The 26,398-nt window shown below is 55.7% G+C and overlaps 2 protein-coding genes across 5 annotated transcripts in view; one reads left to right on the top strand and one right to left on the bottom strand.

The window, feature by feature from the left end:
* Positions 1–1,600: 1,600 nt before the first annotated feature.
* ZPBP2 (zona pellucida binding protein 2) lies at positions 1,601–5,554 on the bottom strand. The gene is made up of 8 exons (XM_065753794.1): positions 5,449–5,554; positions 5,033–5,113; positions 4,518–4,643; positions 3,840–4,001; positions 3,163–3,381; positions 2,468–2,553; positions 1,816–1,993; positions 1,601–1,701 (listed from the first exon to the last, which is right to left on the bottom strand). Exons 1-8 carry the CDS (start codon positions 5,552–5,554, stop codon positions 1,601–1,603), a joined length of 1,059 nt encoding a protein of 352 aa, XP_065609866.1.
* Positions 5,555–7,690: 2,136 nt separating this feature from the next.
* The window catches only part of IKZF3 (IKAROS family zinc finger 3), a 30,285-nt gene continuing 11,577 nt past the window's right edge, over positions 7,691–26,398 (top strand). Inside the window, exons 1-7 of one of the 4 annotated variants that reach the window (XM_065753809.1) lie at positions 7,691–7,843; positions 10,517–10,570; positions 11,123–11,233; positions 17,154–17,411; positions 18,045–18,212; positions 19,616–19,732; positions 23,673–23,789. In XM_065753809.1, the coding sequence (XP_065609881.1) occupies positions 7,813–7,843; positions 10,517–10,570; positions 11,123–11,233; positions 17,154–17,411; positions 18,045–18,212; positions 19,616–19,732; positions 23,673–23,789 (856 nt within the window). In that variant the 5' untranslated portion in view covers positions 7,691–7,812. Of the gene's footprint in view, positions 7,844–9,566; positions 10,217–10,516; positions 10,571–11,122; positions 11,234–17,153; positions 17,412–18,044; positions 18,213–19,615; positions 19,733–23,672; positions 23,790–26,398 lie in introns of those variants that run through there. The other 3 variants (XM_065753806.1, XM_065753808.1, XM_065753807.1) reach the window with 3 other exon arrangements.

Genomic DNA, 26,398 nt, shown 5'->3' with positions numbered 1-26,398 from the left:
AGGATCATATTTATTTATTTTCAACACAAAATTTACACATTTGTGGTGGCACTGCTGCCAATAGCAGATCTCGGCCCTTCACTGCCTGCAAAGGATGCATTAATCCTGCCGTGCTGAGCTTATGGGGTCGGGGCTGCATGGGAAAGGCAGGCAGGCAGCGGGCTGAGTGCGCTGCGGGTCTGGGGGGCCTGGGGGGGGAGTCTGGGGGGCAAACTGTGGAGATTCCTGGGAGGTTTTGGAGAGAGTTTGGGTAGAAACTGGTGAAGATTTGGAGTGGATTTGGAGTGGGTTACGGGGAGATTTTAGGAGAAGTTTTGGAGGGGGTTTTCTGGGAGGGTTTCAGGAAGCTTCCAGAGCCTTTTTGTGGGGATGTGGGGTGGTTTTGGGAGAGGCTGAGTTGTGACCCCGTGGCTGCCGGGCTCTGTGGCCGCCTGCTGCTGCTTCTCCTAACGGATGTGACATTCCTCTGCCCTGAAAGCGGAGCAGAGGGAGCAGAGCCCTTCTGCTGTGTCCCCCCGAGCTGAGCGGGGCCCAGTTGGCAGCGGTCACCCCACGGGCGGTTCAGATGGACCTCTTATCCATCAGCACTCAACGAGCGATGACTCCGATGAGCTCTGAGCTCTGACAGCCTTCTGCTGCCCGGCTGTCAGCTCGGATGAGCTAAGCTGGGCAGAATCTGGTCGGTTTTTGGATGAATACCCACAGAGGGATTTCTGGGCGCTGTGAGGAGCGGAGGATGCTGAATGGGAGGTGCTCTTCTGCGTGAGTTGGTGCGGTGCAGAGCTGGGAGGGGGGCACGGAGCTCTGTGGCTGAGTGAGGGCTCAGCCCCCTGAGGTCTGAGCTGGGGCTGCTGCTCTGTGTGTGGTGGGACCTCAGCTGCCCCATAGTGGGCAGCAGAAGGGGCTGGGAGGTCTCCCGTGCCCCCCAGGAGGTCGTGGAGGGGGTGGGAGGGGCTGATGAAGCTCTGTGCTGCGTGGGATGGGTGGGAAGGCAGTGCTCCTGGAGATGGACTAAAAGCACCGGGACAGAATCTGTTCTAATGCTGCTTAATGAGCAAAACAATCAATTGCAGCTACAGCAGCTAGCTTTCCAAAGCGGACAGGAGCAATTCTTCGCTGAGCAGAGAGCTCCGCTGTTATCTCTGTGCTTTGGAAGCTCTTATCTGCCGATCCTGGGAGCTCACAGCTGCTGCGAGGGCACAGACTGCCGCACACACTGGGGCTGTGCCATGGGTACTTGGATGGAGGGAGGAAAGGGTGCAGCAGCAGCAGGTGAAGGCTTAGCAGCCTCCATCCATCCCTCTCTGGGCTGTCTCTGCTCATCCCGCTGCACTGCCAGGACCCCTCCGTGCTCCTGGGGTGAGTGCAGTGTTTGGGGGTCCCTCCCCCCTCCCAGGGAGCGGGTTCTGAGCACACAGATTGCACTGAACGCCCCATTTCATGCCTGAATATGGGAAATGCAGGAGGGGCGTGTGAGTGGAGGAGCTCTGCCGTTGCTCAAGCTGGATGCAGAGCTCCAGGACCGGGAGCTCAGCACCACGAGGCCATCACGAAACCAACAACGCTTTCACACCTCCGCTGTCTGTGTTCTGTCTGAGGATTATGGGCAGGATTTGGCCCCATAGCCCACAGTTCGGTGCCCCACACACACCCGGCAGCTGACAGCACTGTCGGGGCTGTACGTCCCGGGGCCGCACACCACTGCAAAGAGAACAGAGCGCAATCAACCTCCCCCAAAACCGAATGGGAACCTCCCAGCTCTTGTTGCCACCCATGGCTGAGCGCCCTCTGACCGCGGGTGATGCGCTCCGTTACCGCAGCAGCCGGAGCAGCTCCGGTGGGTGACGCTGTCCCTCCCAAAGCCCGGTTGGCAGCTGTCGACGGGGGCCACGGAGAAGCTGCCCTCCACGTAATGGATGGAGGGGACGGTCCGGAGTTTGTGCTTCAGAGTGTACGTCTGCTTCCTGAAGAACTCTGCTATTCGGTCTCTTGCCTGAAATTCAGAAATATGGGGGAAAGGAAAGGAAGCATCCGTTGGTTGGGGGTTGGAAATGTGAGTGGAGGTTTCACGGAGGGGGAAATCGGGGCTGGGGCCGTGTATCCCGTGGTGTGCGATGGCTTCAGGAGGGTGATCCTCCTCAGAAATCAGTTGGAGCGGATCTGCTTCACACCGTATTCCGTGTACAGAATCACGGGTGTGAGATCTGCTTAGAGAACTGGAGCCCACTGCTATAAATGTTTGCGTTCGATTCCTCATGTTTGGGAGGAGGACATAAAGAACCGTTCTCCTTTTTGTGAGGATCCACCTGACCTCTAAAAGCAAATTCCCATCCCGGCTTTAATTATCTGAGCTCCATCAGCCGTCATTGGATTAATCCCATGAGAGCTGGGGCAGAGGGTGACCCCCACCGTGGGGCAGAGGGGGGGGAGTGGGAGGTGTGGGGAGCAGAGGGTGATCTCACAGAACCTCCTGAGCTCTTCGGGTCACAGTGTCCTCACAGTCCCGAGGAATGGGGCCGCAGAGGTCCTCCCATCCCGGAGCGAAGGGGTTCACTGTGGGGGGGAGGAGACGAGCGCTCACGTTGTGTTTCTTTGGGAATCCTCTGCATTGGTGTAGAGCCCTGGCTTCGTGCTTTGGGTTCAGAGCAGCAGAAACGCCAACAGATGTAAACCTACACCGCTTTGTTTGGCGTTTCCTGGTGCCCCCCCCCCCCTCCCCCCCATCTTCTCACACCCCTCGTTTTCCCCTCTCATGTGCGAAGGGCGGGGGACTCCTCCTCCTCTCTGTCACTGGCCCCCTCCAAGCGGAGCTTTGGGGAAGGCTCTCTTCCTTTGATGGGCTTTGATTTAGGAAAAGGGGTGCGGTGCCGCCCCCATAACGGGACTGCTCTCCGCCGCCGGGATCGGGAGCGGTGATGGGGGGATGGATGCGCAGTGGGAACGGGGAGCGGCCCCGCGGCAGAGGGGGTCGCGGCAGAGGATGTCGCGGGGATTTCGGGGCTCCGCTCCGCTCTGAGCGCTCCCACTGCGTTCTGGCTCCATCTGTGGGACGGGAAGGGAAAGCGCAGCGGCTGCGGAGGGGATCGGGCTCCCGGGGGTGCTCCCGTCGGGGCCGGGAATCCGCTCACGGCGGTGTGACATCACCCACCGCTCCTCCGTTACCTTGAAAAGACACGAAGAGCTCGCTCGGGGAGCCCCGCTGGGGAACCTCGAGGGAATGGCAGCGGTACCAGGGCCTCTCCACCGCGCACATCAGGTCGGAGATGAGGTTCTCTACGATCTTCTTCAGCTCCCCCACGAAGCGTGCGTTGGCTTCCAGCTCGCATCCCCGGGCAGTGAATCGGACCGAGACCCGATCTGCGCGGTCAGCTTCCCTGTACGCTGCCAGAAACGGGCGGTGAGCCGGGCTCGGGGCCGTGCCTGCCCTACCTCCGAGGCCCTGCGCTTTGCAGCTGGAATACGGGCTCTTATTCGGCAGTAAACAGGTAAATAGTTCACTCATTAACAAAGCAGGGCGCTCTCAGCATTGCTATGGATGACTCAAACCGTAAGGGGCCCCTTAGTTTGAAACTCCACTCCCAAACAGAGGAGGTGGTGAAATAAACCCGGGTCTGACCATGGTGCCGTGGTGTGGATTGGGGTGGTTGGATGCTGCTGAGCAGTGGTGCTGTGGGGTGGGGGCACTCTGAGCAGTGCTGGAGCTGCTCCAGGCTCGGGGCTGGCACGCTGGTTGCAGGTGCTGGCTGACCCCGGGGTTGGGTCGGGTGGCTGGGCTGTGGATGGGTCAGTTCTTGTGTTTTACCACTCCGTGCTCAGCGTGCTGAGAGCACCCATCTTACCATACACCATGAACCTGTAGGTGTTGGACACTTCTGCTTCTTCTTGTGCTGAAGTTTCTAAGATTCTGTGGGACAGCGTGCACGTGTAGGCTCCGGACATGGACTCCTGGAAGCCCACCAGCACCAGCTCCCCGTTGCCCGTGAGATTCACGTGTCCCTGCCCTACAAAAGGAATGGGAGGGATGTGATGGTTGGGGGTGCACAGCGCTGTGCTCATCTGGAGCACTCAAAGAGGAGGAGGTGCGTTCTGGGGCGCCCTGGTTTGTGTTAGGCTGAGATGGGCTGAGTTGGACCGCCGGGACTCGCAGCAGGTTTCCCTTCACCCCAAGCATTTGGTATTTTTAGAGGGAGAAAGGAAATGCGTTCTGAGGTCAGAATTCGGGGGACAGAACCTGAGGGCCATGTGACTCTTTGTCCCCACTGTGCCATCGCAGAGTGGCATCGATGGAAAGAAGGAAAATCTGATCTCAGGTGCAGCGACCCACTGGGATCAGCTTTTCCCCTCGCAGGGTGAGGTGTGCTGCTGCTCTGCCCCGGTTTCCCCATTTCCCAGCCCTGCTGTTTCCACACATGAGCGGCAGCACCGTGAGAAGCTCTCACCGTGAGCACTTTGGAAACAGTGGCTCAGACAGTGAGAGAGGAGAGGAAACCCCACGTGGGCAGCACTGAGCCTCTCACCTCCTAAACTCGTCCCATCTGGGCCAGTCCACGAGAACTTGGGATCTATAATCTCTTCTTGAGAGACGGACAGGTCCATGCACACCAGGGACGGGCTGCTGGCCGACGTTTTAACGTATACATCCTCTGCAATAGAAGAGAATCAGAGGAACGATGTGGGATGTTGGTACTGAACACAAACACACAATACCTCCGGAGTGCACGTCTCAGGAGGACGAGCTTGTTTCTCGTGTTGGGAGTGAAGAAGCAGAACCATCCCCGGGTGCTGGGAGCTGAGCAGGGGCCAGATCTGGGGCACTGGGGGTCTGCCCCTCATTCTGACATCACTCCTTCCCCTGGGGGGAGAGCTCGCCCATGCAGCCGTTGCTGTGTGCCATCAGAACGGTGTTCTGGAGCACAGTGCCGCGTGGCTGAGCGTGGCTGTGCTGATCAGAGTGCTCGTGGTACCTCCATGCCATCCTTATCACCTTGCTGACCTGACACCGGGTGTGTGTGTGTGCAGTGGGCAGGTTTACCTGCACTCCCAATGCTGCCGTAGACCGCGTTCCTCCGAAACAAACCAACAGAAAGTTGATCTTCCTTGGGCGCAGCTCTTGCTGCAGGGGAAAGGATGCTGAATATTACAGAGGGAAACCCAACCGTGCAGGTGTTTGCTCTGTCCTGCCTTCCTCCCCCCTCTGGGGGCCTGGCGGTGACATCGTGTGTGCTGAAGCTCCATGGGAGAGCTCTGTGCTCACGGCAGCCCCTCCAACACTGCACTGGGGGACCACAGCCGGACCCGCCCTCCCGCCCCCCCCCCCCCTATGGCTGTCACCGAGTGCTGAAGGGTCTTCCCATGAGGTGCCCCCACCCCTCAGCCTCTCCCAGATTCCCTGTGCCCCTCTGGGGGGAGGAGGGGGGGGGGGGCTGTGACTTTGGACCCCGTCGCTACCTCTGCCTGGAGTGCCCCAGCATGGAGCCACCACCGTGGCCACGACGGCCACCATCCCCAGCAGGACTCGTTGGGGGGAGCACGGCCTCCCACTGCCCCCCACCATGCTGACCCTGCTCAATGGTCACTGCTGGGTTCCAATGGGGGGGGGGTGGGGGGATTCCAACGGTTCTTCCTGTCCTCTCCCAGCAACCGCCAGGCTGCCCCACACAGAGCCCTGCTGGGAGGGGGGTCCCAGCCCCACACCTGGCTGCCTTTCCTCCCACAACCCGTGCTTTTTTGGGGGGGTTTCTGGCTCTGTGCTGGTTTGGTCCTTTCGTTGAACCAAAGCACTGTGAGTACTGCTGGGCTGCACGAGGGCTGCGTTGCTCTCAAACCCCTCAGTCTCCTTCTGGACTTCAGTGTCTGGGACAGAAGTGGCAGAGGTCCCCCAGGTACGTGGTAGGACGTGAGTTTTGCGACTCACTTTGCTTTTCCATAGCAGCTCTGTTTCCTTAAGAAAAAAAAAAACCAGATAATAAGTGTCTCACTCTCACCTTATCTCCACGAAACTCAGGCGCTCGGTCCACTCCACGTGGCCCCGAGTCCAAGGAGCGCTGATTCTGTGGGTGTCATAACCTGAAGACATCAGCAGTGGTTTGTGTGATGTGCAAACAGCACTGGGGCCACTGACACCCAAAGGAAACCACGTGGGAAGGTCACGGCGTGCGTGGATCCCAAAGCTGCTCACCCTCTGCCTGTGGGATTGTACCCGCACCCCTGGAGGAGTGCTACCCCGTAGAGTCGGAGGGGACCACTGAAGGCCCTCTGGTCCCACTCCCTGAGCTGAATGGGGCACCCACAGCTCCATCGGGAGCTCAGAGCCCACCTCCCCCACCCTGGCTGGCCGTAGGGGTGGGGCACCAACACCTCTCTGGGCGATCCACCCTTACTGTAAACATCTTTTTCCTAATATCCAGACTAAATCTCCCCTCTTTCGGTTGGAAGCCATTTCCCCTTGTCCTGTCCCATGAGAAGCCTGTCCCCTTCTCCCTGCCCTTACCAAAGTACGCCGTAGGTGTCCTGGAGCCTTGCCCTACCTGGGCTGCCCAGCTTTCCCATCCTGTCCCAGGGTGGGGATGTTCCACCAACAGCTCCACATCTGCACCGAGGACACAGCAGCCCAACCTCTGCTCCCCTCCGCCGCCGCCCCCCACCCCACGCGGGGCAGATGCCCTCAGCGCCCGGATCCCCACGGACGGCGTGGGCACAGCTGCCCTCCCCCGCTCCGTTCCGCAGCGCTCCGTTCCTCTCTCCTCCTCCGGGCCGGATGCGGACGGGCTCGGGGCCGCGGAGCGGAGCGCGCAGGTGAGGAACGGCCGCGGGGGGAACGGGACCCGGGGATGCGGTGGGTGCGGGGTTTGCTTTCCCTTCTGTCCATCCCATTTCGGCCGCATCCCCACGCGGGAGGTGCGGTTGGGGCTCAGCACTGCGCGCCTTCGTACCCTGTGCATTAAGGATCGGGCGGGCGCTGCTTTCTTTCCCCGTGTAAAACCTCCCTGCAGCAGAAGCCCGAGCCGTGCGTTAACCCGTGGGTGCAGCACGGTTTGCTTCTGAAGGGAAACGGATTTCTTTTCTTTTAACAAGCCCGGAAAAAGGCTCCACAAAGTGCCCCCATCAGAGCCGGGTGCGCCCCACGCTGCCCTGAACCCCGGACCCCGGGTTCTGCTGGGACTCCTTCGCCCCAGTTGTGTGTCGGTAACTCGAGGGTTTGGTTATTAGAAATCAGACACAGTTGCCTATTTGCAATATGTGCTTTGGGTTTTAAAACACGTTTTATTTCAGTAATATCTCGTACAGGATCTGACTTAGCTGGGACTGCTGCTGCTGGAGGGCTGTCACCCGCATCTCAGCTGCAGTTCTGCTCTCTGCAGCTCCGTTTCCTCCCTCGTAGCTGCAGTTGCTGAAGAAGTCGCTTTGCCTTCCTGTTTTGGCACGCTTAGGAGCTGGAAACAGCCCTTCGTGGTCGGGGGCTGAACGTGGGGTGGAGGATCAGCCCGTGTGGCCGAGGTCGTGTGTGGGGATGGAATCGGTGGAGTTAAGTGGAGCGACCCCCGGCTGTGAGAAGTGCTGCACAGCTCTGTTTCCGTGGGACTTGGGTTGCGAGAGCTGCTGAGGTCAGTGGGAAATCTGCGAGGAGCACGAGGGGCTCTGTGATGCTCTGTGCGTGGCTGTGGGAGTCCTGCAGGGCTGGGCCGGGCTCCTTTCTCTCGAGGGGAGGAAGGGGCCGTGTTGGCTCCGTGCTGTGCTCGGAGGGCCGATGACAAAGGGGATGTAAAAGGACATCAGCTCCGCAGCGCTGTCCGGTCGAGAAGTGAGAAGGCAATGGTGTGGCTCTCACTTGGGAAGCAGAGAGGTAAGGTCGCCTCACTTCCAGCCCTTCCCATCCCGCGGCCTACGGTTATTTTTTCAGCTAAAATAAAGGTGGACCGTTCCGTTCCCTCTGCGGTCGGGCCGGGCCGCAGGACGGGGCTGCGCACTGCGGTGCTGCACTGCTCCTCTAACGAGCTATTTGAATATTCGTGCTTGTTTGCCTCTTGGCACAGCACACGGGAGGGCCAGCACGGCTCTCAGAGGCACAGGAGCATTACTTCTGCTTTGTAACGGAGCGCTGCAGCCACGGGACCCGGTGTCCCCCCGGTGTCCCCCCGGTGTCCTCCCGGTGTCCATCGGCTCTGCCAGGACCGACGTGCTCTGTGAGTTCCCACCTCGTGCTTTTCAGAACGCTGGGGAGAAGTGTGGTGTTTGTGCAGGACTGGGGATGGTGCGATGTGTTTTTGGTGGTGTGAAGGATCGGGATCCGAATATCTGACTCGGGAAAGAGACCTGAGGTTAAATATTGGAGCTGGGGGGTTAAGTACTGCTGAGCCTGCAGGGACCTCGTTCAGGTGAGCATAGCACAAGCAAGGAGGGATGAGTTCAGGCTTAAAGTGGTGCAAGGACCGGGCTACTTCGGCACAGGATAGAGATGCTCTGTGGCATTTTATACTCCTTGAGAAGGGCTGTGCTGCCCTTCAGTGCCCGTGGAGAGGGATTTGTGATGCTTCAACATAAATGAAGGTGCAGAGATGGCCCCAGAGCTGAGCGGTGTCTGAGCACGCTCTGTTGGAAGTGCTCGGGGCTGCACAGGGTCCACGCACTGAGGTTGTGTCCCACCGTGACCCTCTCTCCTGAGCACTAATTATTCTCAGAGCTGCGGGGGTTTGTTCGGCTGAAGTGTCTGTGTAAGTCAGAATCAGCAGCAGGGAGAGCTTTCTTTGTGCTGTGCGTTTCTTCGTGCTGATGACTCCCCACGCTTCGCACTTCCTGCGACGATAAAATGAAACAAAGGCCAATTAGAAGCTTTAAATGTGCGGTAATTGGGTATTTCTCATGCAGATGGAGTGAATGTTTGAACTTCTCGTTGCTCAGACCCATGACCTCGCTTGTGGCACCAGTTAAGGCAAAATTCGTGGCTCTAAAAGAGAAGAGCTGGTGGTCCTGCAAGGACAGGAGGTCTGATTTAATCACAGGAGTGGCAGTACTTGGGCAGGGGGTTGGACTCGATGACCTCTGATGGTCCCCTCCAACCCCTACAGTTCTGTCATCCTGTGATTCCTGCTCTTCAGTGAGAGCTCGTTAAGGGTAATGGGAACACAGAATCACAGAACAGAACCACAGGACCACTCAGGCTGGAAAATCTCACAACGATCCCCGAGTCCAACCCAACCCCTCACCCCCACCACATCCCCCCGCACAGCTCTCAGACCCACTGCAAAGGAACTGAACGTTGGAAAGCTGTGTTGGGTGGATCTCCTTTGGGTCTCTCTTTGTTGGGTGGATCTCCTTTGGGTCTCTCTTTGTTGGGTGGATCTCCTTTGGGTCTCTCTTTGTTGGGTGGATCTCCTTTGGGTCTCTCTTTGTTGGGTGGATCTCCTTTGGGTCTCTCTGTTGGGTGGATCTCCTTTGAGTCTCTCTTTGTTGGGTGGATCTCCTTTGGGTCTCTCTTTGTTGGGTGGATCTCCTTTGGGTCTCTCTTTGTTGGGTGGATCTCCTTTGGGTCTCTCTTTGTTGGGTGGATCTCCTTTGGGTATTTTTGTTGAGTGGATCTCCTTTGGGTTGGTTTTTTTTGCTTGTTGGGTGGATCTCCTTTAGACATCGTGTTGAGGGACATGGTTCAGAGAGAACTCTCGGAGATAGGCGGACAGTTGGGCAGGATGGTCGTGTAGATCTTCTCCATCCTCAGTGATGCTATGATTCCTTCAGCTGTTTTTGATGCTTGGATCTGTTTTTGCTCTCTTTGTTGGACCCATCCACCCACGCTGCTCTGAGTCCCCGATTTCTCTGCGCAGAGTTATCAGAGCTTTATACACTGACGCTGTGGAGACCACAGAAATGTTCCATGTGCTGCGGTGGTGCTGATAGATAATAACGGTGTGAACACAGCAGTGGCTGACTCCTCCTGGCTGTGTGTGTGCCAACCACTGGAAATGGGCTTCACCCCTCCTGGCGCTGCTCCTGTGTTATGTGCAAAGCAGAGACATGGTGTTCAGATATGTAAAAAGAAAAGAGGAAAAAGAAAGAGAGGAAAGGAAGGAGGAAGGAAGCGGGCGGCTGCGACACCGTGAGGAGGGCGAAGCCCGGAAGCCAGCCCGCAGCTGCAGGGCTCCGTGGGCTCCAGCATCCCATGACATCCCCATCGCAGCTCCCAGGGACGCTCAGCACCAGCACCTCAGCCCCAGCAGGTCTTGTGAGGGCTGCAGGGTCTGTTCTTTGCTATGGAGCAGGGCTGTGGTGTCAGAGCTGGTGGGGGTGACTTGGTTCTGATCCATCGATCCTTTTGGAAGCAGGGAATACTGAACCCCTCATTTTGACCCCTGTAAACACCTGCACACTGGAACGCAGTGATGGTTGGGTAATCATCGGAGAGGTTTGCTTTTTCAGTTTTGCTTCCAGTGAGGAGGACAGGGACGGGTCAGATCAGCAGCTGCACCGTGAGTGCTTTTACCAATCCGGAGCGACTCAGAGTGGTTTTCTGTGTCTCTTTCAGATTCACAGACCAGGATGGACCTCAGCAATCCCCAGGAACAGCCCAAGGCTGCAGGTACTGCCCCAGAAACTTCCTTTTATGTGGAGAGGAAAGTAAGGATGAGGGCAGTTTGGACCCCAGGGGCTCCGAGTGACAGATGCTCAAGGCAAAAACAGAATGCATTCGAGTGAATTGAAATTGTATTGGAGATTTATATATAGGATGAAATGGTGTATAATGGAGAGAGAATGTTTTCAGGAGGAAGCTGTAGGTGTAGGAATAACTCGGTGCTTTTGGGTGACCATACTCCTGAAAATGGGAAACCAAAGCTGTGTGTGAGTTGAGCCGGTGCTTCCCTTATTGATCAAAAGATAAAACTCAGATTCAGTGTAATACCTCTGATTCAGGAGCACCATTGCTATCACTGTCTGACTGCTGGAAGTTCACAGCACTATTGCAATGATTCTTACTAAAGATTTGGTGCCCACTGTGTCTGCAACAAACCCTCCCCCTGGAACTGCAGTGTTAAGAGCAATGGGAGCAATGCTGGGGGGGTCGGGGTGGCAGCTTGGAAACACCAGAGCACGAACAGTCATTGATTTTCACAATTTACTTTGCTTCCTCCAGAGGGACAGGAGGTTCTGGAGGAGTGTAACCCGAGCACGGAGCACGAGGTGGAGGGCACAGATAACTCCGAGGAGCTGCAGGAGCACAGTCAGTCCAATGGAGAAGCAGGAGGTACAGTGGGAAGGGGATGCAGTGGCTGTCGTTTGTCTCTCTGTGCTCCTGTGGGAGCGATGAGGAGCTGCGTGCTGGGCAGCAGCTCTGTTTGCTGTGGGAGGATGTGCTGGGTGTAATAGGAAACGAACTGCTCCTGGACTTGGGGCTGTCCTACTGACTTTTGGGTGGAGAAATGGCTGTGTCTTCATCCTGCGTGCACACAGGGAGGGGGACCTTGAGTTTCTCCCTCGATCCAGAAGCTCATGACCCGAACCTGCAGCACTACTGACATTTCTGCCTGGAGTGTACGTGTTGTGCGTGTCCTGGGGAGCAGACACAGGAGGCAGCGAGGGCTGGGGGGCAGTGCCAGCACAGCACACTGTGGCTGTGGGTGGTAGTTCTGATATAGAGTGTTATGTATCACATAAATTAATAATCACTGCAGGGGTCTCAGTTTGGGATGTTCCTGTGGCATTGGTGGGTGCCCCATCCCTGGGCATCCCATGGGCTCCTGGGCAGTCTGATCCAGGTTGGCAGCTCTGCCTGTGGCCAGGGCTTGAAATCAGGTGATCTTGAGGTTCCTTCCAACCCAAACTGTTCTATGGTTCTGTAATTCAATGGCTTTATGTTGGGCCACAACAAAACATTTGGGTTTTCAACGTCTCTGCTATTGAAGCTGCGTGTACTGCAGAGCCTGGGCCTGTGGGTTCTGCTCCACTCGCCCTAAAAAGGGACATTTCATGTTTTTAACCGTTGAATGCGGAAAGCTTGAGCCTTTCCTGCACGCCAGGCATCTGGTGTTGCCTTCAGATCCCACATCACCTAAAGCATCGCCAACCATTTTCCTGCCCCATTGCCATTTCATAGACACAAAATCTGAGGGTCACCGAGGCTGGAAAAGTCCTCCAAGATCATCCCATCCATCCTCCCACCTTCCACTGCTCCCTCCCCACCAAACCATGCCCCACAGCACAACGCCTCAGACTTGTGAGTTGTATGAACACCTCTGCGTGCAGGGACCCCACCACCTCCCCGGTCAGCACCTGCCTGGCCCTTCAGAGCACTTCTCTCCTCCTTTCCAGCCCCCCCAGCTCACATCAGCTCTGCTTTCCCCTCCGAGTGCTGGAGCAGGGGCAGGGTTCCTTCACACCCCTCTGCACGTGGGCTGTGTTCGTTCTGCGTGGCAGCTGTGGGATGCCGTGCGGTGAACACCTCCTACAGCACAGCCCTGCAAAGGGCTCCTGGCAGCTGCAGGCGGGAGGTGGTAGCGATGGGGTAATTCAAAGCGTGATGGAGAGCGTGCACATCAACAATATTAATAAATAAAAGCCCTTCTTTTTGCCTCCAGGGGATGGAAGCTGTGCTGCGGTGCACACGTGTGTGCTCACTGCAGCCGTACCAGCAGCGCTCGCTTCCTGTGTGTGCTCAGAGGGCGCTGGGGCAGACGTGGGGGAGTGCTCTGTGTCCCTCATTGCTCCGTGCCCCCCAACGCTGCTGGAGCTGAAAGAGCCTAATTTTTAGTTTAAAAATCAGGTGGAAAAAGAAAAGCAGGCGTTGCTTCGTGGGACTGGGGGGGACCAAACCCAATGGTTGCTCGGTGCCTTGATTCCCCAACCCGAGGCTGAAACTTTTGGGGTGTGCAGAGATCCGCTCACTTCCACGCTTGTGAAATGCAACCAAACCAAACCCTGTGGCTGCTGCTGGGTGCTGCAGAGCTCTGGTGGCTGTGGGGCTGAGGAGGGACACGGGGAGGACTGTGCTGAGCTCCCACTGAGTGCACACACTTATCAGCCCGGGGAGGAAGCGCTGCGTTTTATCAGCGCGTGCCATCTCTGAGTGCTGTGCGTGGGGTTATCTCCGGGATCAGTGCTGCTCTGCAGCTCTGCGGGGCTCTGCGGGGGGGTATGGAGTGGGGACATCCCCTCTGTGCTCTGCTGGGTGGGAATGCTGCTGGGAGCAGAAGACATCGGCCGCCTGTGGGAGTGGGGCAGAGCAGCACGTTCACTCCTGCTGCAGTGAGCCCCGTGGGGCAGAAAGTTGGTGATCGGTGGGAAATAGCAGTTAGGAAACCAGAGGCAGAATACATCCTAAGAAAGATCCCCTCAGCTCTGAGCAGGGCGCTTCAAGGAGCGCTGATGGGTTCGACCCACATCACCTCTGTGAGCAATGGGGCGAGGTGTGATGCGATGTGAGTTCAGGGACTCTCAGCCTCATGGTGCTCCCAAAGGGACTGTGGGTCCGGGAGGGGCAGCCCCTGCGTGGCTGTGTCTCTGTGCACTGTTCTGGGGATGAACCATGAGTTAATGCTTCCCCTCCTGAGCCACACAGCCCTCAAACGCACTCACACAGCGTCCCTGCTCAAAACCCCATCCACAGCTGCCAGAACCTGGCAAACTATTTATCTGCTCCCACCCTTGGTTTAATTGGGTACTCGGGATACAGCAGACGAGAAGTGCTTTTCCCTTTTCCCTCTTTTATTTCTTTTCCCTATAATCTGGTAGAACATCTGTACCACGAGGGGCTCATCGTCTCCAACCGGCGCAGCAAATCAGCGGTGCCATTAAAGTGCCACATCACAGTGATGGAGTTCCTTTATTCCACCCTCCCCCCCCACCCCCACGTGTGGAGGGTGTCACAGTGTCACCCCCAGTGCTGCTCCCTTTGGTGGCTCCCGGTGCTCCCCACTGTGCCAAACTCTGCTCCGCAGCGGCGTGAACACCGCACATCTCTTATTGCGTATGTGATGCTGTGTTGAATTGGACACTGTGTGTGTGTGTGTGTGTGTGTGTGTGTGTGTGTGTGTGTGTGCTGGGGGGGTCCTTCTGAGCCTCCCCCTCGGAGCACAGCTCGGATGCAGCTCAGCTTTGTCCTCACTGCTGCTGTCCACTCATGGGGTGCACGCAGTGCTGCTCATGCAGTGGTTCACTCCGCCGCGGCCGCTTCACATTGGGTTTTTTCCAGAACCCATTGTTTTTACAGCGTCTCAGGTGAAACGCAGATACGACTCTGGAGTGCCTCTTTCATCTCGCAGCCACCTCCCCAGGAAGCGAAACCCCACGCACTGCCCTCCTGAGCTGAGCATCGTTCCAGCTGCAGCTTTCCTCAGAGATAACAGCGGCTCCTCTCTCTGCAGAGCTCTGTTATTGCTGGGATAGCTGTGTTTTCCCTCGGCTTGCTTTCTGCTCTCTGTTGCTTTCCTCTTGCTTAAGCCTAGAAACTCCTGACCCCATCGTGATGGGGTGTGGGGTGGCACGTCGCAGCCTTCTCCCCACCTCTCAGTGCTCCCTGTGCCTCTGGCGGTGCATGGAGGCATCGCTGGGGCTGGAGAAGGGCTGTGGTTGTGTCAGCCCCCCCCTCGGCCCCGTGGTTCAGTCTGGGCCCAAACGTGCTCCTCTTCACGTTGTGTTTGAGCTTTCCTCTCCCAGGTGAGGGTCCGTCCCACCTCCAATAGTTGTGTGAGGGTGGAAAAATCCCAGTGCTTGTAACGTGCACCTGATTTCGATCGAAGCCTCTTCCTCAGTGCTCTGTGCTCTCAGCCACCGGAGGGTGACAGTTTCCACTGAGGTTCTTCAGACGCCCACGTGTGACCAAAGCGTGCGGCGTTGGGATCGTGCTGCAGATGGGGTGAGCCATGCTCAGAGCTCAGCACGTCCCTGCGTGCTCTGTAAGGCAGTAGTGCACGGACTGAGGGCATCCCCCTGCTCCATAGGGCAGTAATGCACGGACTGAGGGCATCCCCCTGCTCCATAGGGCAGTAGTGCACGGATTGAGGGCATCCCCCTGCTCCATAGGGCAGTAATGCACGGACTGAGGGCATCCCTCTGCTCCATAGGGCAGTAGTGCACGGACTGAGGGCATCCCTCTGCTCCATAGGGCAGTAATGCACGGACTGAGGGCATCCCCCTGCTCCATAGGGCAGTAGTGCACGGATTGAGGGCATCCCCCTGCTCCATAGGGCAGTAGTGCACGGACTGAGGGCATCCCTCTGCTCCATAGGGCAGTAATGCACGGACTGAGGGCATCCCCCTGCTCCATAGGGCAGTAGTGCACGGACTGAGGGCATCCCCCTGCTCCATAGGGCAGTAGTGCATGGCAAGCAGTCAGTGTGCAGTGTGGGAAATGCAGAGGTGGAAGCGTGGGATGCTCTTTGGATACTCAGCAGTGCTCGGTGCAGGGATGCTGCCATGGCTCTGGGAGGGGGAAAAGCTGTGAGGTGCGGTGAGAAGCAGTAGGGAACAGCAGTGCTCCTCTCACGTGGAGCCTGCAGCTCAGCCCCCCCCCCCCTGGAAGCCATTGCTTTCAGTGCAGGCGGAAGGTGAGACGTTGAGTGGAAAGTGGGAGTGGAAATTGTTTCAGAAAGTGGCACCGAGGTGCAGCTGTGGTGTCCTCTGTGCTGTTGCTGTGGTGGGTCTGGAAGTGCTGCCTCTCGAGGGGGAAATCTGGCTTTCTGTTTTCGGAAGAGGTTCTGTTGAGAGGCTCTTCCAGCAGCTGGTGGCAGTCCTTGCTCAGTGGATGAAGATGGGTGCAGGAACCCACTGCGAAAGTGCCGAGAGCAGAACCACTCCCACAGCTCAGAGGCGTTTTGGGGAGCAGGGCTGGTCCTGAAGGAGGGGCAGTGAGAAGTGGTATGTGGATGGGCCTCCGTGGGACCCCTCAAGCTGTGGGAGCCATTGGGAGTGGGGCAGCCCCAGGGCTGGGCTTCCCTGGCATGGAGAAGGGCAGTGGATGCCACTCCGAGGGATCTCCCGGAGTTGTCCTCGGATTTTTGCATGGGATGACACAGCTCTCTGCCTTCTGTTCCTCCCAACTTCATCCCAGAGTCGAAGCACCCGAGCTTAGTGCCAGCACCAAGGCTGGGGGAGCAGCTGTCACCCAACCTCAGCTGAAAGCATCGATCTCATGGAAGTATTCCATGCCAGGTTCTTACTTTTCAATGCTGCTTCTGTGTCACCGCCTCATTTTCGCTGCCACTGTTGTTGGTTCTCAGCATTTGATGTGGTTTATTACTCAGAACTGCTGCTAATACACACTCAGCAGCCCAAGTTCTTGGAGAAGGGGCTGGTGATTCAGCACCATGCTGGCTGCCCAACCCTCGGAGGAGCCACGGGAGCTGTGCTTTCAAGAAGGAGGCAAAATATTTCACCCCCCAGTGCTTCCCCTCACTCAGCTTGAGCCAGACCTCGAGGCTCAGCCATAACCTGGATGGTTAAGGGGGGAAAAAAGCAGCCCCATCAATTGGGAAGGATTGTAACACGAGTGCTGTGATGCTGGGGTTGATAGGGAGTGGACATGTGGGGATCGTTGGTGTTTTGTATGGTGCCACCCATTGGCTCACAGGTTTACACGGGGCACCGCTGGCAAGCTCTTACCCGTGTGCTCCACTCTACTCTTGCCACAAATTGGCGTTGATCTGACACTCAAAGTCTTAGAGATCTCCAGATCAACATTGCAATGGCGACTGAAGATTGGGATTCGTTGCTTAGGATTAATTGATTGGAATGAATTGATGAGAGTGTTTACCCCAGGAACGCTGGAAGTCTTAACAGAGCAGATGTATTTTTTTGTCCCCGGGACGTATCCTTCCCATTGCCTTTCTCAGAGAGACCCCAGCCCCCGGGAACGCCCCGTGACGTTAATTTCTGGGGTTACCTGTGGGCTGTGCACCCCCTGAGCACACACACGGGATGCTGTTATCATCTGCAGAGGGAAACAATCCATCAAAGGGAACGGCGGCTCAGCCCGCGCGGGTTATCGCGCCAGAGGGCACGTGGCACACGGGGCTTTGCGTCTGAGAGTGCTTCTTATCGTTGTGAGGTTAAGCAAAACTCTTAGGGAGATCACTGATAGAAGTTTATGTAATTCTTGGTGGGTATTTTATCTAAGATGACGGTGTTTCCCCCCTTCCCCCCCCCGGTTTTGTGCTCTGTTTTACCTGCAGATGATGTTAAAGTGAAAAGCGAATACAGTGACAGAGAGGAGAGTGCTTTAAACTCAGAGCGCATGGAGAACCCAGAAGAACCCGAAATACCTTACCCCTACCCCAGGGAGTACAACGAGTACGAAGGCATCAAACTGGACAGACACCTGAACTCCTACGACAACGCCAGGCCAGCGAGCGGGAAGATGACCTGCGATGTCTGCGGCTTAGCCTGCATTAGCCTCAATGTCTTGATGGTTCATAAGCGTAGCCACACTGGTAAATATCCCACCTTCTTCTACAAGGTCTAAACACTGCAAGGATAACGGTTGGGGGATGCAGAGAGGATGCCACAAGTGGGCTTTCCTGGTTCTGACCCACAGGGGTCTCTGTCAAGCCGTTTCTGTGCCCCACTTTACCCACTTTGCCCTATTGGGACTCCATGTAGCAGCGTATTGGTGAGGCATTTTAAGAACTTTGGATGAAAGGCACTCTGTCATTTCAGTATTTCAGCCCCAACACGCGGGTGAGATGGTTTCTGTGCTGCCGTTTCCAGGCTGTGTGCCGTGCTTCTCTTTGTGCCATTCCTGCACAACAAACCAACGCGTATCTTTGGTTTCGAGCTGCGAGATGAGACGCTTTTTTCTTTCTAAAAACTGCTAGCTCGTTGGAATCAGCCTCCTCCAGAGCACTCCTTTCCATGGAAAACCCGTGCAGTGGTTTCCATACATGTGTTACGAGAAGCTCTGACACCAGAGCTGCACCCAACTCCCACTGAGGCCAACGGAAGGGCTGTGTGTTTCGGTAGACAGAAATTGATCTCATTCTTTCCCCTTCCAAAAAGGAAAGGGCATGAGGACGGCGCGATACCCACATAACCATTAAATGTCCTTTTTTGTATGTCATTTTAAGGTGAGCGGCCATTCCAGTGTAATCAGTGCGGAGCTTCCTTTACTCAGAAGGGTAACCTCCTCCGCCACATTAAGCTTCATACAGGGGAAAAACCTTTTAAATGTCATCTTTGCAGTTATGCCTGCCAGAGGAGGGATGCGCTGACAGGTCACTTAAGGACACATTCTGGTAAGTGACTTCAGAGGCACTTCGTGTGTTTCAGATGTGTGTCACCGGGACACGATGTGCAGAAAATAGGCAGCGAACTTCACGCAACCAAATTAATTCTGAGGAGCTGGAAAAGGGCAGTGACTGCTCTCTGCTGTGCCAATGGGACCCAGTGGGACCCAATGGGACCCGATAGAAACCAGTGAGGCTCAACAGGACTTGGAGAGACCCAATGGGACCCAATGGGACCCGATAGAAACCAGTGAGGCTCAACAGGACTTGGAGAGACCCAATGGGACCCAATGGGACCCGATAGAAACGAGTGAGGCTCAACAGGACTTGGAGAGACCCAATGGGACCCAATGGGTCTTGGTGGGACTCAGTGGAACCCAATGAGACCCAATGGGACCCATTGAGACCTAAGGGGGCTTGGTGGGATCTGGTGGAACCCAATGGGACCCAATGGGACCCAATGGGGTCATCCTGGGACTTGACTCTGCCCCTGGATGTGCTTGAACTCCTGTAGGAGCAGAAGCAAAGGCAGCATTGCTGCTGGTAGCACCTTGCTGCTGGGTAGTGCCTTTCATCTGAACGTCTTAACCTGCTGCACAAACGCGGTGCGATCCCTTGAGGCTGATGTAGGGCACTGTGTCCATTGAGCAGGTGGGAGAAATGGAGGCACAGAGCTGACCTGAAGAACAAGCCAGGTAGAAATAGATGAACTCCTCCAACTCTTTAAAAGCCAGACCGTGCTGCTCTTTGATTTCCTGTGTTGTAAGGGGGCCCAGAAAGAAAACAGATGTTCTAAATGATAGATATTATCACCGCACAGTGCTTCACTGAAATGAAAACAAACCTCACAGAGAACCAATGCCAAAAATGAGATGTATCTGATGCGTGTGAATGAGATGGATCTGGCCAAGGGCCAGTGCAGTTGTTGTGACCGTACCCCCACAGCTCCTGACACGACCGGTGCCTGCTGAGGTCGGAGTTTGAGGGCTGGCTAATTAAATGGCGTAAAGAAAGTGAGCTAGGAACACCATGTGCCCTCCGATAAGGTCCTCTGGAAATGAACTGAACCCACAGATGGTTTCATTTTGGTGTAATTTTTAACACTTTCATTAAATCCTTCAAGAATTCAGTGCAGAGGGAGCAATGCCGGGCAGCCGGGACAGGTGATGATGAGGGGAGCTGCCAGCTCAGCTCAGCCCTTAGGGAGCTTAGAGATGAGGAAGGCCTTGCAGGAGCCCTAACATAACCCCAACAACCCCATATCACCCTACTTTAGTGGCAGTTAGAGTGGTCATAAACCCAACAGAGACACAAAGCATTCCCCACGGGCCGAATATTACGCAGCCAGCAGCCTGGATGCCGGGGTGGGTGGGTGTCCCTGCGGGTGTTTAACTCTTCCCTCCATTTTACAGTGGAGAAACCCTACAAGTGTGAGTTCTGTGGCCGGAGCTACAAGCAGAGGAGCTCTCTGGAGGAGCACAAGGAGCGGTGCCGCACGTACCTGCAGAGCACCGGCGTGTGCGAGCCAGGTGAGTGCCTCGAGCAGCAGAGGCTCTTTTTTCTCCTTTTGCACATCAGTCTGGTGTTAACCCAAGCCAAGAAGGCCGATGGCATCCTGGCCTGGATCAGGAATGGCGTGGTGAGCAGCACTGGGAAGGCATCCTGCCCCTGAGCTCGGCACTGCTGAGGCCTCACCTCGAGTGCTGTGCTCAGTTTTGGGCCCCTCAGTACAGAAGGGATGTGGAGGTGCTGGAGCAGGTCCAAAGAAGGGCAGCAAGGCAGTGAAGGGCTCGGAGAGCGTGCCCTAAGATTGAAGGAGCTGGGGCTGACTCGGTCTGGGGAAGAGGAGGAGAGGGGAGACCTCACTGCTCTCTTCCAATATCTGCAAGATGCTCACGGTGAGAGCGGGGTATGGTTCAGCTGCGGTTGGACTCGATGATCTCTAAGTTCTTCTCCAACCTGAGCGATTCTATGATTCCAGGCATCAATTCTGTAGGTGACACATTTGGAGAGACAGCAGTGTTCATTCAGCCATTCAGTGTTCGTTCACACCATTCTGGTGTGGGGTCATCCCGAGCAGTGCCCAACAACCCCCAGTGGTGGTACCTCCACGCAGTGAGTGCCCTCACCCTGTGCAGGGAGGGTCGGTGCGCGGTGGAGTTGTGCCCCTTCTTTGCAGCAGACGCTGGTTGCTTTACAGCATCGGTAGAGAGCAATGGCTGAGTGAGCGTCAGCAAGTTTTGGTTTTCATGAGAACTCGTGCACGTTGTGCCTGTGGTTTTGTGTTACAGTACACACTGCCACGACGGCAATCGCCGCGGGGTGTCCACCGCGGGAAAATGGAAAACATGATACCACCGTAGATCTCTGCTCTTAACTCATTCTCATGGCTCACATTCATTTCAGAATAGCAAGGTGTCAGTCCTCCCCGCCCGTCCCCACTGCTCTGAAGGCACAGGGCAGAGCTTCTCGTGGAGCAGCCTGGTGACAAACAGGGACTCCCATCTCGCTGAGGTGTTCTTCTGCTCCTGGTGCAGGGGGGCATGGGGGTCCTCGGTGGATTGGTTGTCCCTTCTGGTTTTGATTTATTCCCCCCACAACCCTAAAGAGGAGAACTTTGTGTTCACTTTTAACATCATTTTCAGACCTCTGACTCTTAGCCCATTTCCCCCATCACTCTGAAGTTTGCTCCCTTTTCCTGCAGTCTTTGCCCCCCTTCCATACGGGGCCAACCCCGCGTGCCACCGCCCCGTAGGAGCGAGGGATGCCGTTCCCATCCTGCTTGCTTTTGAATTCAAGATGTGCACGTTCCTGGCCCAGCAGCATGGAAACATCTCTAAAGAACAGCTTCATGCAGCAGCAGTGCTCGGGCCCCGATAACCATCTCTGGTCGCGTTGTTCTCATTGCACAATAACCCGCCTCGGCTCCACTCTCCATTATTTAGTGACCACACTGAGAAGTGGCAGGAAGCAATGCCTCTAATTCGAGCTCGGCTTTGTGCTTGAGGGTTTTGAATACAATGCCCACACGTTCTAAAAATGACACTCGCATTTATGGGGCGAGAGAAACCACGCTATGGAAACAGCACGGTATGGGAGAGGTGCTGCTGTCCGTGCTCTGCACACCACCAGAGCTGGTGGGGAGATCTGTTTGCAGAGGTTCTTGCAGCATCCGTGGAGATGCTGCCGTTTTCTGGCTGTGCTGTTGGACCATTCAGCTCGTAGGGTGCTGTTCTGAAACAGGCTGAGTGCCTCCGGGGTTTGGGGTTTCCTTATGACTGTTCATCTCGTGGTGTAACTGTGAGCAAAGCGCTCGGTCCTTTCTGCCACTCAAACCCGACATTCAGTTTTAGATACTTGTTGGACTGAGATAAGGAGCTCTTTGAACTGGGGTCGGAGTGCAGAGTGGGATCTCCCGGTGGGTTGGGTCATGGTAGGAGGAGATGGGGGGCACTGACGCTGAGTGCAGCACTGCTGTGTGTCCGTGCTGCTGGGAGGGATGGCAGGAACTGCTCCGAGCTCCGCCAGGAGGAACAGGGAGGTTTTGGGGACAGGAAATTCAAGCTTTAGTAATACGACAGCTCATAAAGATAAGGGCTGAGAAAAGGGGGAACTGGGAGGGAAAAGCTGCTCAAGAAAAACAAATGAAGGAACGGCAGGTGCTAGCACGGCCTCGTTCATGGCAGTCGTGGGTTTTCTTTAAGGACAAGAGTGGTTATTCATGACTTTTAATCACGGCTCAGTCGCTGTAGGAGCTGTGTGGGCTGGGGAAGCTCCGAGTGATGTGGAGGTAACACGGGAGGGGTCGGCCAACATGAAAAACCCCATCATGTCATTCCCAGGAGTGGAGCACAGCTCCCAGGCCGGACCTGAACCAGGCAGCTCCGCTCTGCCCACGGAGCATTCCTGCAGGTGGGATCGCTCGGGGCTGAGCCCGCGCTCAGCAGAGCACCGTCCTGACTCATCACAGGAGCTGCCTTTAGCACAAACACCACCGGCCCGTTCTGGCTGAGGTTTGGTGAGTCACGCTTTGTGCTGCCCGAAACCCATCTGATACTGACAGCAGTCACAATAAACGCGTGAGCAGGGGCTGGAAGGTCTGCAGGGAAGTGCTGCACGCGGAGCTGCGGGAGGGTGATACTGCACCTTCGTGTCCTGCACTGAGCAAACTGCAATTTAAGGCCGGCACTTAACAGAGCTGCACTTAGCAGGACGGGGTGACAGCAGTGTTTATATCGCTGCTCTCTGGCACTACTTCTCTCTCTTGCTTTCATATATTTCAGTTATCTCCGTGCTCCACTAGGAGCCACGATTCCTCCCCCATGAGAATAACTTTGGGATTGCCTTGGGACAGGGAATTGCCTTTCCTAACCCAGCTTAGGCAGCAAGCCCCAAAAGGAAGGGACAAGCTCTGAACAGGAGTCCAGAGGTCACCACGACGGTCCCAAACGCTGTAGCCCCCCGTGCTCCTTTCATAGCAAAACTGCACCACTGATACTCGTTGGTTTTGGGGTGAAGCTGCAGCGGTTACGCTCGTTATGAGTTGGGCAGTTGTGGGATGAGGTGGCAGCGTGGCTGACCCCGCTCCGATGCTGTGCAGCTGTTCCCCTGAAACGATGGGCACAGGAGGAGAGCTCTGGGGAATAGGAGGATCCACAGGACATCCCGTGGTCCAAAGGGTCGTGGTCCAAAGGCATCCCCTGGTCCAAGGATCGTGGTCCACAGGGACATCCCATGATCCAAGAACATCCCGTGGTCCAAAGGTCCAGAGACGGCCCAAGGTCCGGGCTCAAGAGAGGGATCCTAGAGCATGTATGCATGTCTCCTAAAATGAGAAATCCGTGAGGGTTCAAATGGGCTTTGAAACAGAGAATGCTTTCAAGTGTGCCAAAGGAGGGAACGTCCCGAGGGAAGGAGGAGATGGAGAGGTGAGGACGCTGGTAAAGACAGACTGTAAGGAATCATGGCAGGCCGTGTGAGCTCAGTGGGACACCGCAGAGCTTTGCAGAGCTCAGTGAGAAGGAGCCTGGTGAGTGATCTCTGGAGCGGTGCAGTGGGGCTGAGCTGGGTGGGAGCCCCGGCACGGGCTGCGGGTGTTGGCAGCTCTTACTCAAAGCAAAAAGGCCAACAGAGCTCCGGCTCTGGCAGCCTGGTGCTCGTCCAGCCCGCCCGTTTCACGCTTCCCTTTGCAGCAGAGGCATTGGTTTTGCACAGCTCAGCGCTGCTCCCGCTGACCGCAGCCAGTGCCCACGGCACAGAGAGCAACAGCGACCAAAAAAGCAACGACCCACCTTAACAACCTGAACAACAGAGCCCCAGACCGTTTCCTCCTGCAGAGAGGGGCAAGCTGCGGTGCTCAGACCCTTCACTTCTTCCTTTTTTCTTTTTGTTCCTTCTGATTTTTTATTTTTCCCCATCTCACATTTTCTTTTTCTTTTTTTTCCCTTCTTTTCGCTTTCTCCAACCCAGCCAACGTAGAGGCAAGGCACATCAAGGCCGAGATGGGGACCGAGAGAGCCCTGGTGCTGGACAGGCTGGCGAGCAACGTGGCGAAGCGAAAAAGCTCCATGCCCCAGAAATTCATCGGTAAGAGCTGAACCTTTCTCGTGTGCTAGACCTGCAGAGGTCGGCAGCTGCCCGCAGCACGGTCCTCTGTGTGCTCTCAGTGTCCTTCTCGAGCCCACAACCCAAAGGAAGGGGGCAAAACACAGCAACGGCCGTTTTCTCATGTGGTTTGAGCCATTCGCTGTGGATTTTTGGTGTAGAAGAGTATGTTCTACAGACGCCTGGGAGCTGCTGCTGCTGCACTTTGTAGCTTTGTGTGTGTGCAGGCTGTTTCTGTCTTACAAGCTTCCGTGTGCTGTGCTCTGTACCCGTGCACTTGAGATGCTCTTTCCAGGAGGAGAACAGCAAAGGTCGGTGCTGCTATGAGCAGAGCGCTGTTTCAGGGCAGTGGGATTCTTGCTGCACTCGTGTGCAGGATGAGGCCTCAAGATGGGAAGGCGTGAGGTTTCTGTTAGTCATCTGCTGAGCTTCAACGTGGTTAAAATAACATCAAGCCCTTTCTTGTGGTCACTCAAGCTGCAGGATGTTTCCAGAACGTTTTCTTTGCGTTTAATTTTATATGATCAGGCTTGCACCACGGGATCTGGAGTGCAGGTCTGGCAGGTTGTGTCAGCGATCCCCTTGGCTGCCTCACGTCATTAATTTCATTTAATTTTGGGAAAGGAAGATGCTCTTCTTGTGTCCTGGGCAGAGAACTGACTTAGCAGCTCTATATCTACATATGGGTAGGGTTAGGGTTAGGGTATAGGGTAGGGTAGGGTTAGGGTCAGGGTTAGGGTCAGGGTTAGGGTCAGGGTTAGGGTCAGGGTTAGGGTCAGGGTTAGGGTCAGGGTTAGCACTGGGCTTTCAGCACTTACGATGACTGCTCATGTTTATTTAGACATCTTAGCCTGAATGTTAAAGGTTCTGTTTTAGCACTGAGGTGAAGCAGCACCAGCTCACGTTGCCTGAGCGCCTTTGGGAACTCAGCACCGAATCTGTAGACTGTGTGAGTTGGACCTCGCACGTCACACTGTGATTCAGAACCTTAATGCAAATGATTTTAGAAAACCTTCAGCTTCCTTTTTTTTTTTTGATGCTGAGATCAGCTCCAGCCCGCCGTGTCTCACAGTGGCTGCCAGTTCAGTCTGCACACGTTGCATCGCACACGGCCGCTGCTGCAACCACTCGTAAAACATCCCGAGTCGGAAGGGCCCCGTAGGGATCTCTGAATCCAACTCCTGCTTCAAGGGATCTGATGTGCTCTGTGAGCACACTCAGGTGGAAGGGGCCCTCGGTTCGGATCGGGACAGCTCTCAGCAGTAGGGGCTGTAGATAAATGATTCCTCGACCCGATGCTGTTGGTTTGGCGTTGGGGAACGTGTGGGAAGTGGCTCCTGTGGTCCCTTTTGCTGTGTGAGTGCTGAGCCCGGCCTTACTCATCACGGCTGGGATGGGCAGCAGCACGGAGCTCCGGCACCGCTCAGTGCTCTCCTGGGAACGGTGTCATGAACGAGTGCAGATTGTTTGTCCCATTGGGAGGAAGGGACAGAGACGTGTGCTCACAAGGCCTCTTTGTTTGGCTCCTTTCTGTGAATGAAATCTATTCATGGGGAGAAAAAACCCCTCTGTTACGACCAGAGCCCTCAGCTCTGTAGTGGTCCATAAGAGCGTGAGGAACCTTGCCCTCTCCGTTTTTTTTCCTTTTCCATCTCCAGTGGCACACGTAGAAGCCTCAAATGAGGAGATACTCTGCACTGTGTCTTCAAAAGCTTTTGCAATTTCACTGTCCTCAGCCTTTCCTTGAGTTACAAAGGAAGAAGGGTTTCATGGCAGTTTATCATTCTGTGTTTCACACTTTGCTGTAGATTTCTACTTTCCTTTGACGCGGAGCCGCACCTAAAGTTGACCCAAAGCCAACACCACCAGTTCCCACCATCTGAGCATCTGCTTGCAGACCTCTGCTTCCTCCTTTACCAAACCAGGCTTTCCCTGACACCACTGGCTCGGCCATCTCTCATGGTGGCAGAGGTGCAATGCCTCTCCAACGCTTGGTGAACACCCCAGCCCCTGCACACAGGGCTGCTGAGAAGCAGGCCACCCCAGTTGGTGTGGGGCAGGAAGGCTGAGCCCTCGGTGTTCCCAGCGTGCACACCTCATCACGCTGTGAGAACGGATGTGTGTTGTAGAGCAGTATGTGGCAGCACAGGCGGACATATCATCCACTACATCCCGAGTGTGAATTCTGCCACGGATGCTCAGCTCCTCTTTGTAAAGCAGAGCACCCTGTGCACTCAGCAATTAATTTAGCCTGTGGCACATCAGCTCCTCTTGGAACAATCCATTCAATTTTCCTTCTGCAAAGATGGAACATCGACCCGTCTCATCGCTACGCACCCCTTTCCCTATTCCTGAATCCCTGGCCTCGGTTTTCTCTGCAAATCTGTAGGGAGTTCGGTGTATTTTTTGCTTTTGCTACACATGTTTGTTTTGTGTTTCTTTTAATTCACGTTTTTCACATCTCTCTCTTGCCCGGAACTGGTCTATGAGTCACACAGATGTGTTATATCACTTCGTTGCCTCCTGTGTGAAGATGGATCACAAGTTGGGTGAGGGCTGGAAGCAGTTACTCTTGTGGTTCTTTAACCTTT

Source organism: Cyrtonyx montezumae, unplaced genomic scaffold, assembly GCF_038088225.1.
Source record: "Cyrtonyx montezumae isolate F1298 unplaced genomic scaffold, pur_monq_1.0 scaffold_82, whole genome shotgun sequence".
In the NCBI taxonomy this organism is placed as follows: domain Eukaryota; kingdom Metazoa; phylum Chordata; class Aves; order Galliformes; family Odontophoridae; genus Cyrtonyx; species Cyrtonyx montezumae.
This window is presented reverse-complemented; position numbering and strand designations above follow the sequence as displayed.

What these genes read in the sequence shown, in the direction of transcription:
- ZPBP2 (XM_065753794.1), bottom strand. Translation starts at nt 5,554, where the DNA reads ATGGTGGGGGGCAGTGGGAGGCCGTGCTCCCCCCAACGAGTCCTGCTG. An exon ending in CGGCAGCATTGGGAGTGCAG is followed by an intron (nt 4,644 to 5,032) that starts GTAAACCTGCCC and finishes CTTCTATTGCAG; the next exon opens with AGGATGTATACGTTAAAACG. An exon ending in GAGCTGCTCCGGCTGCTGCG is followed by an intron (nt 1,702 to 1,815) that starts GTAACGGAGCGC and finishes TTCTCTTTGCAG; the next exon opens with TGGTGTGCGGCCCCGGGACG.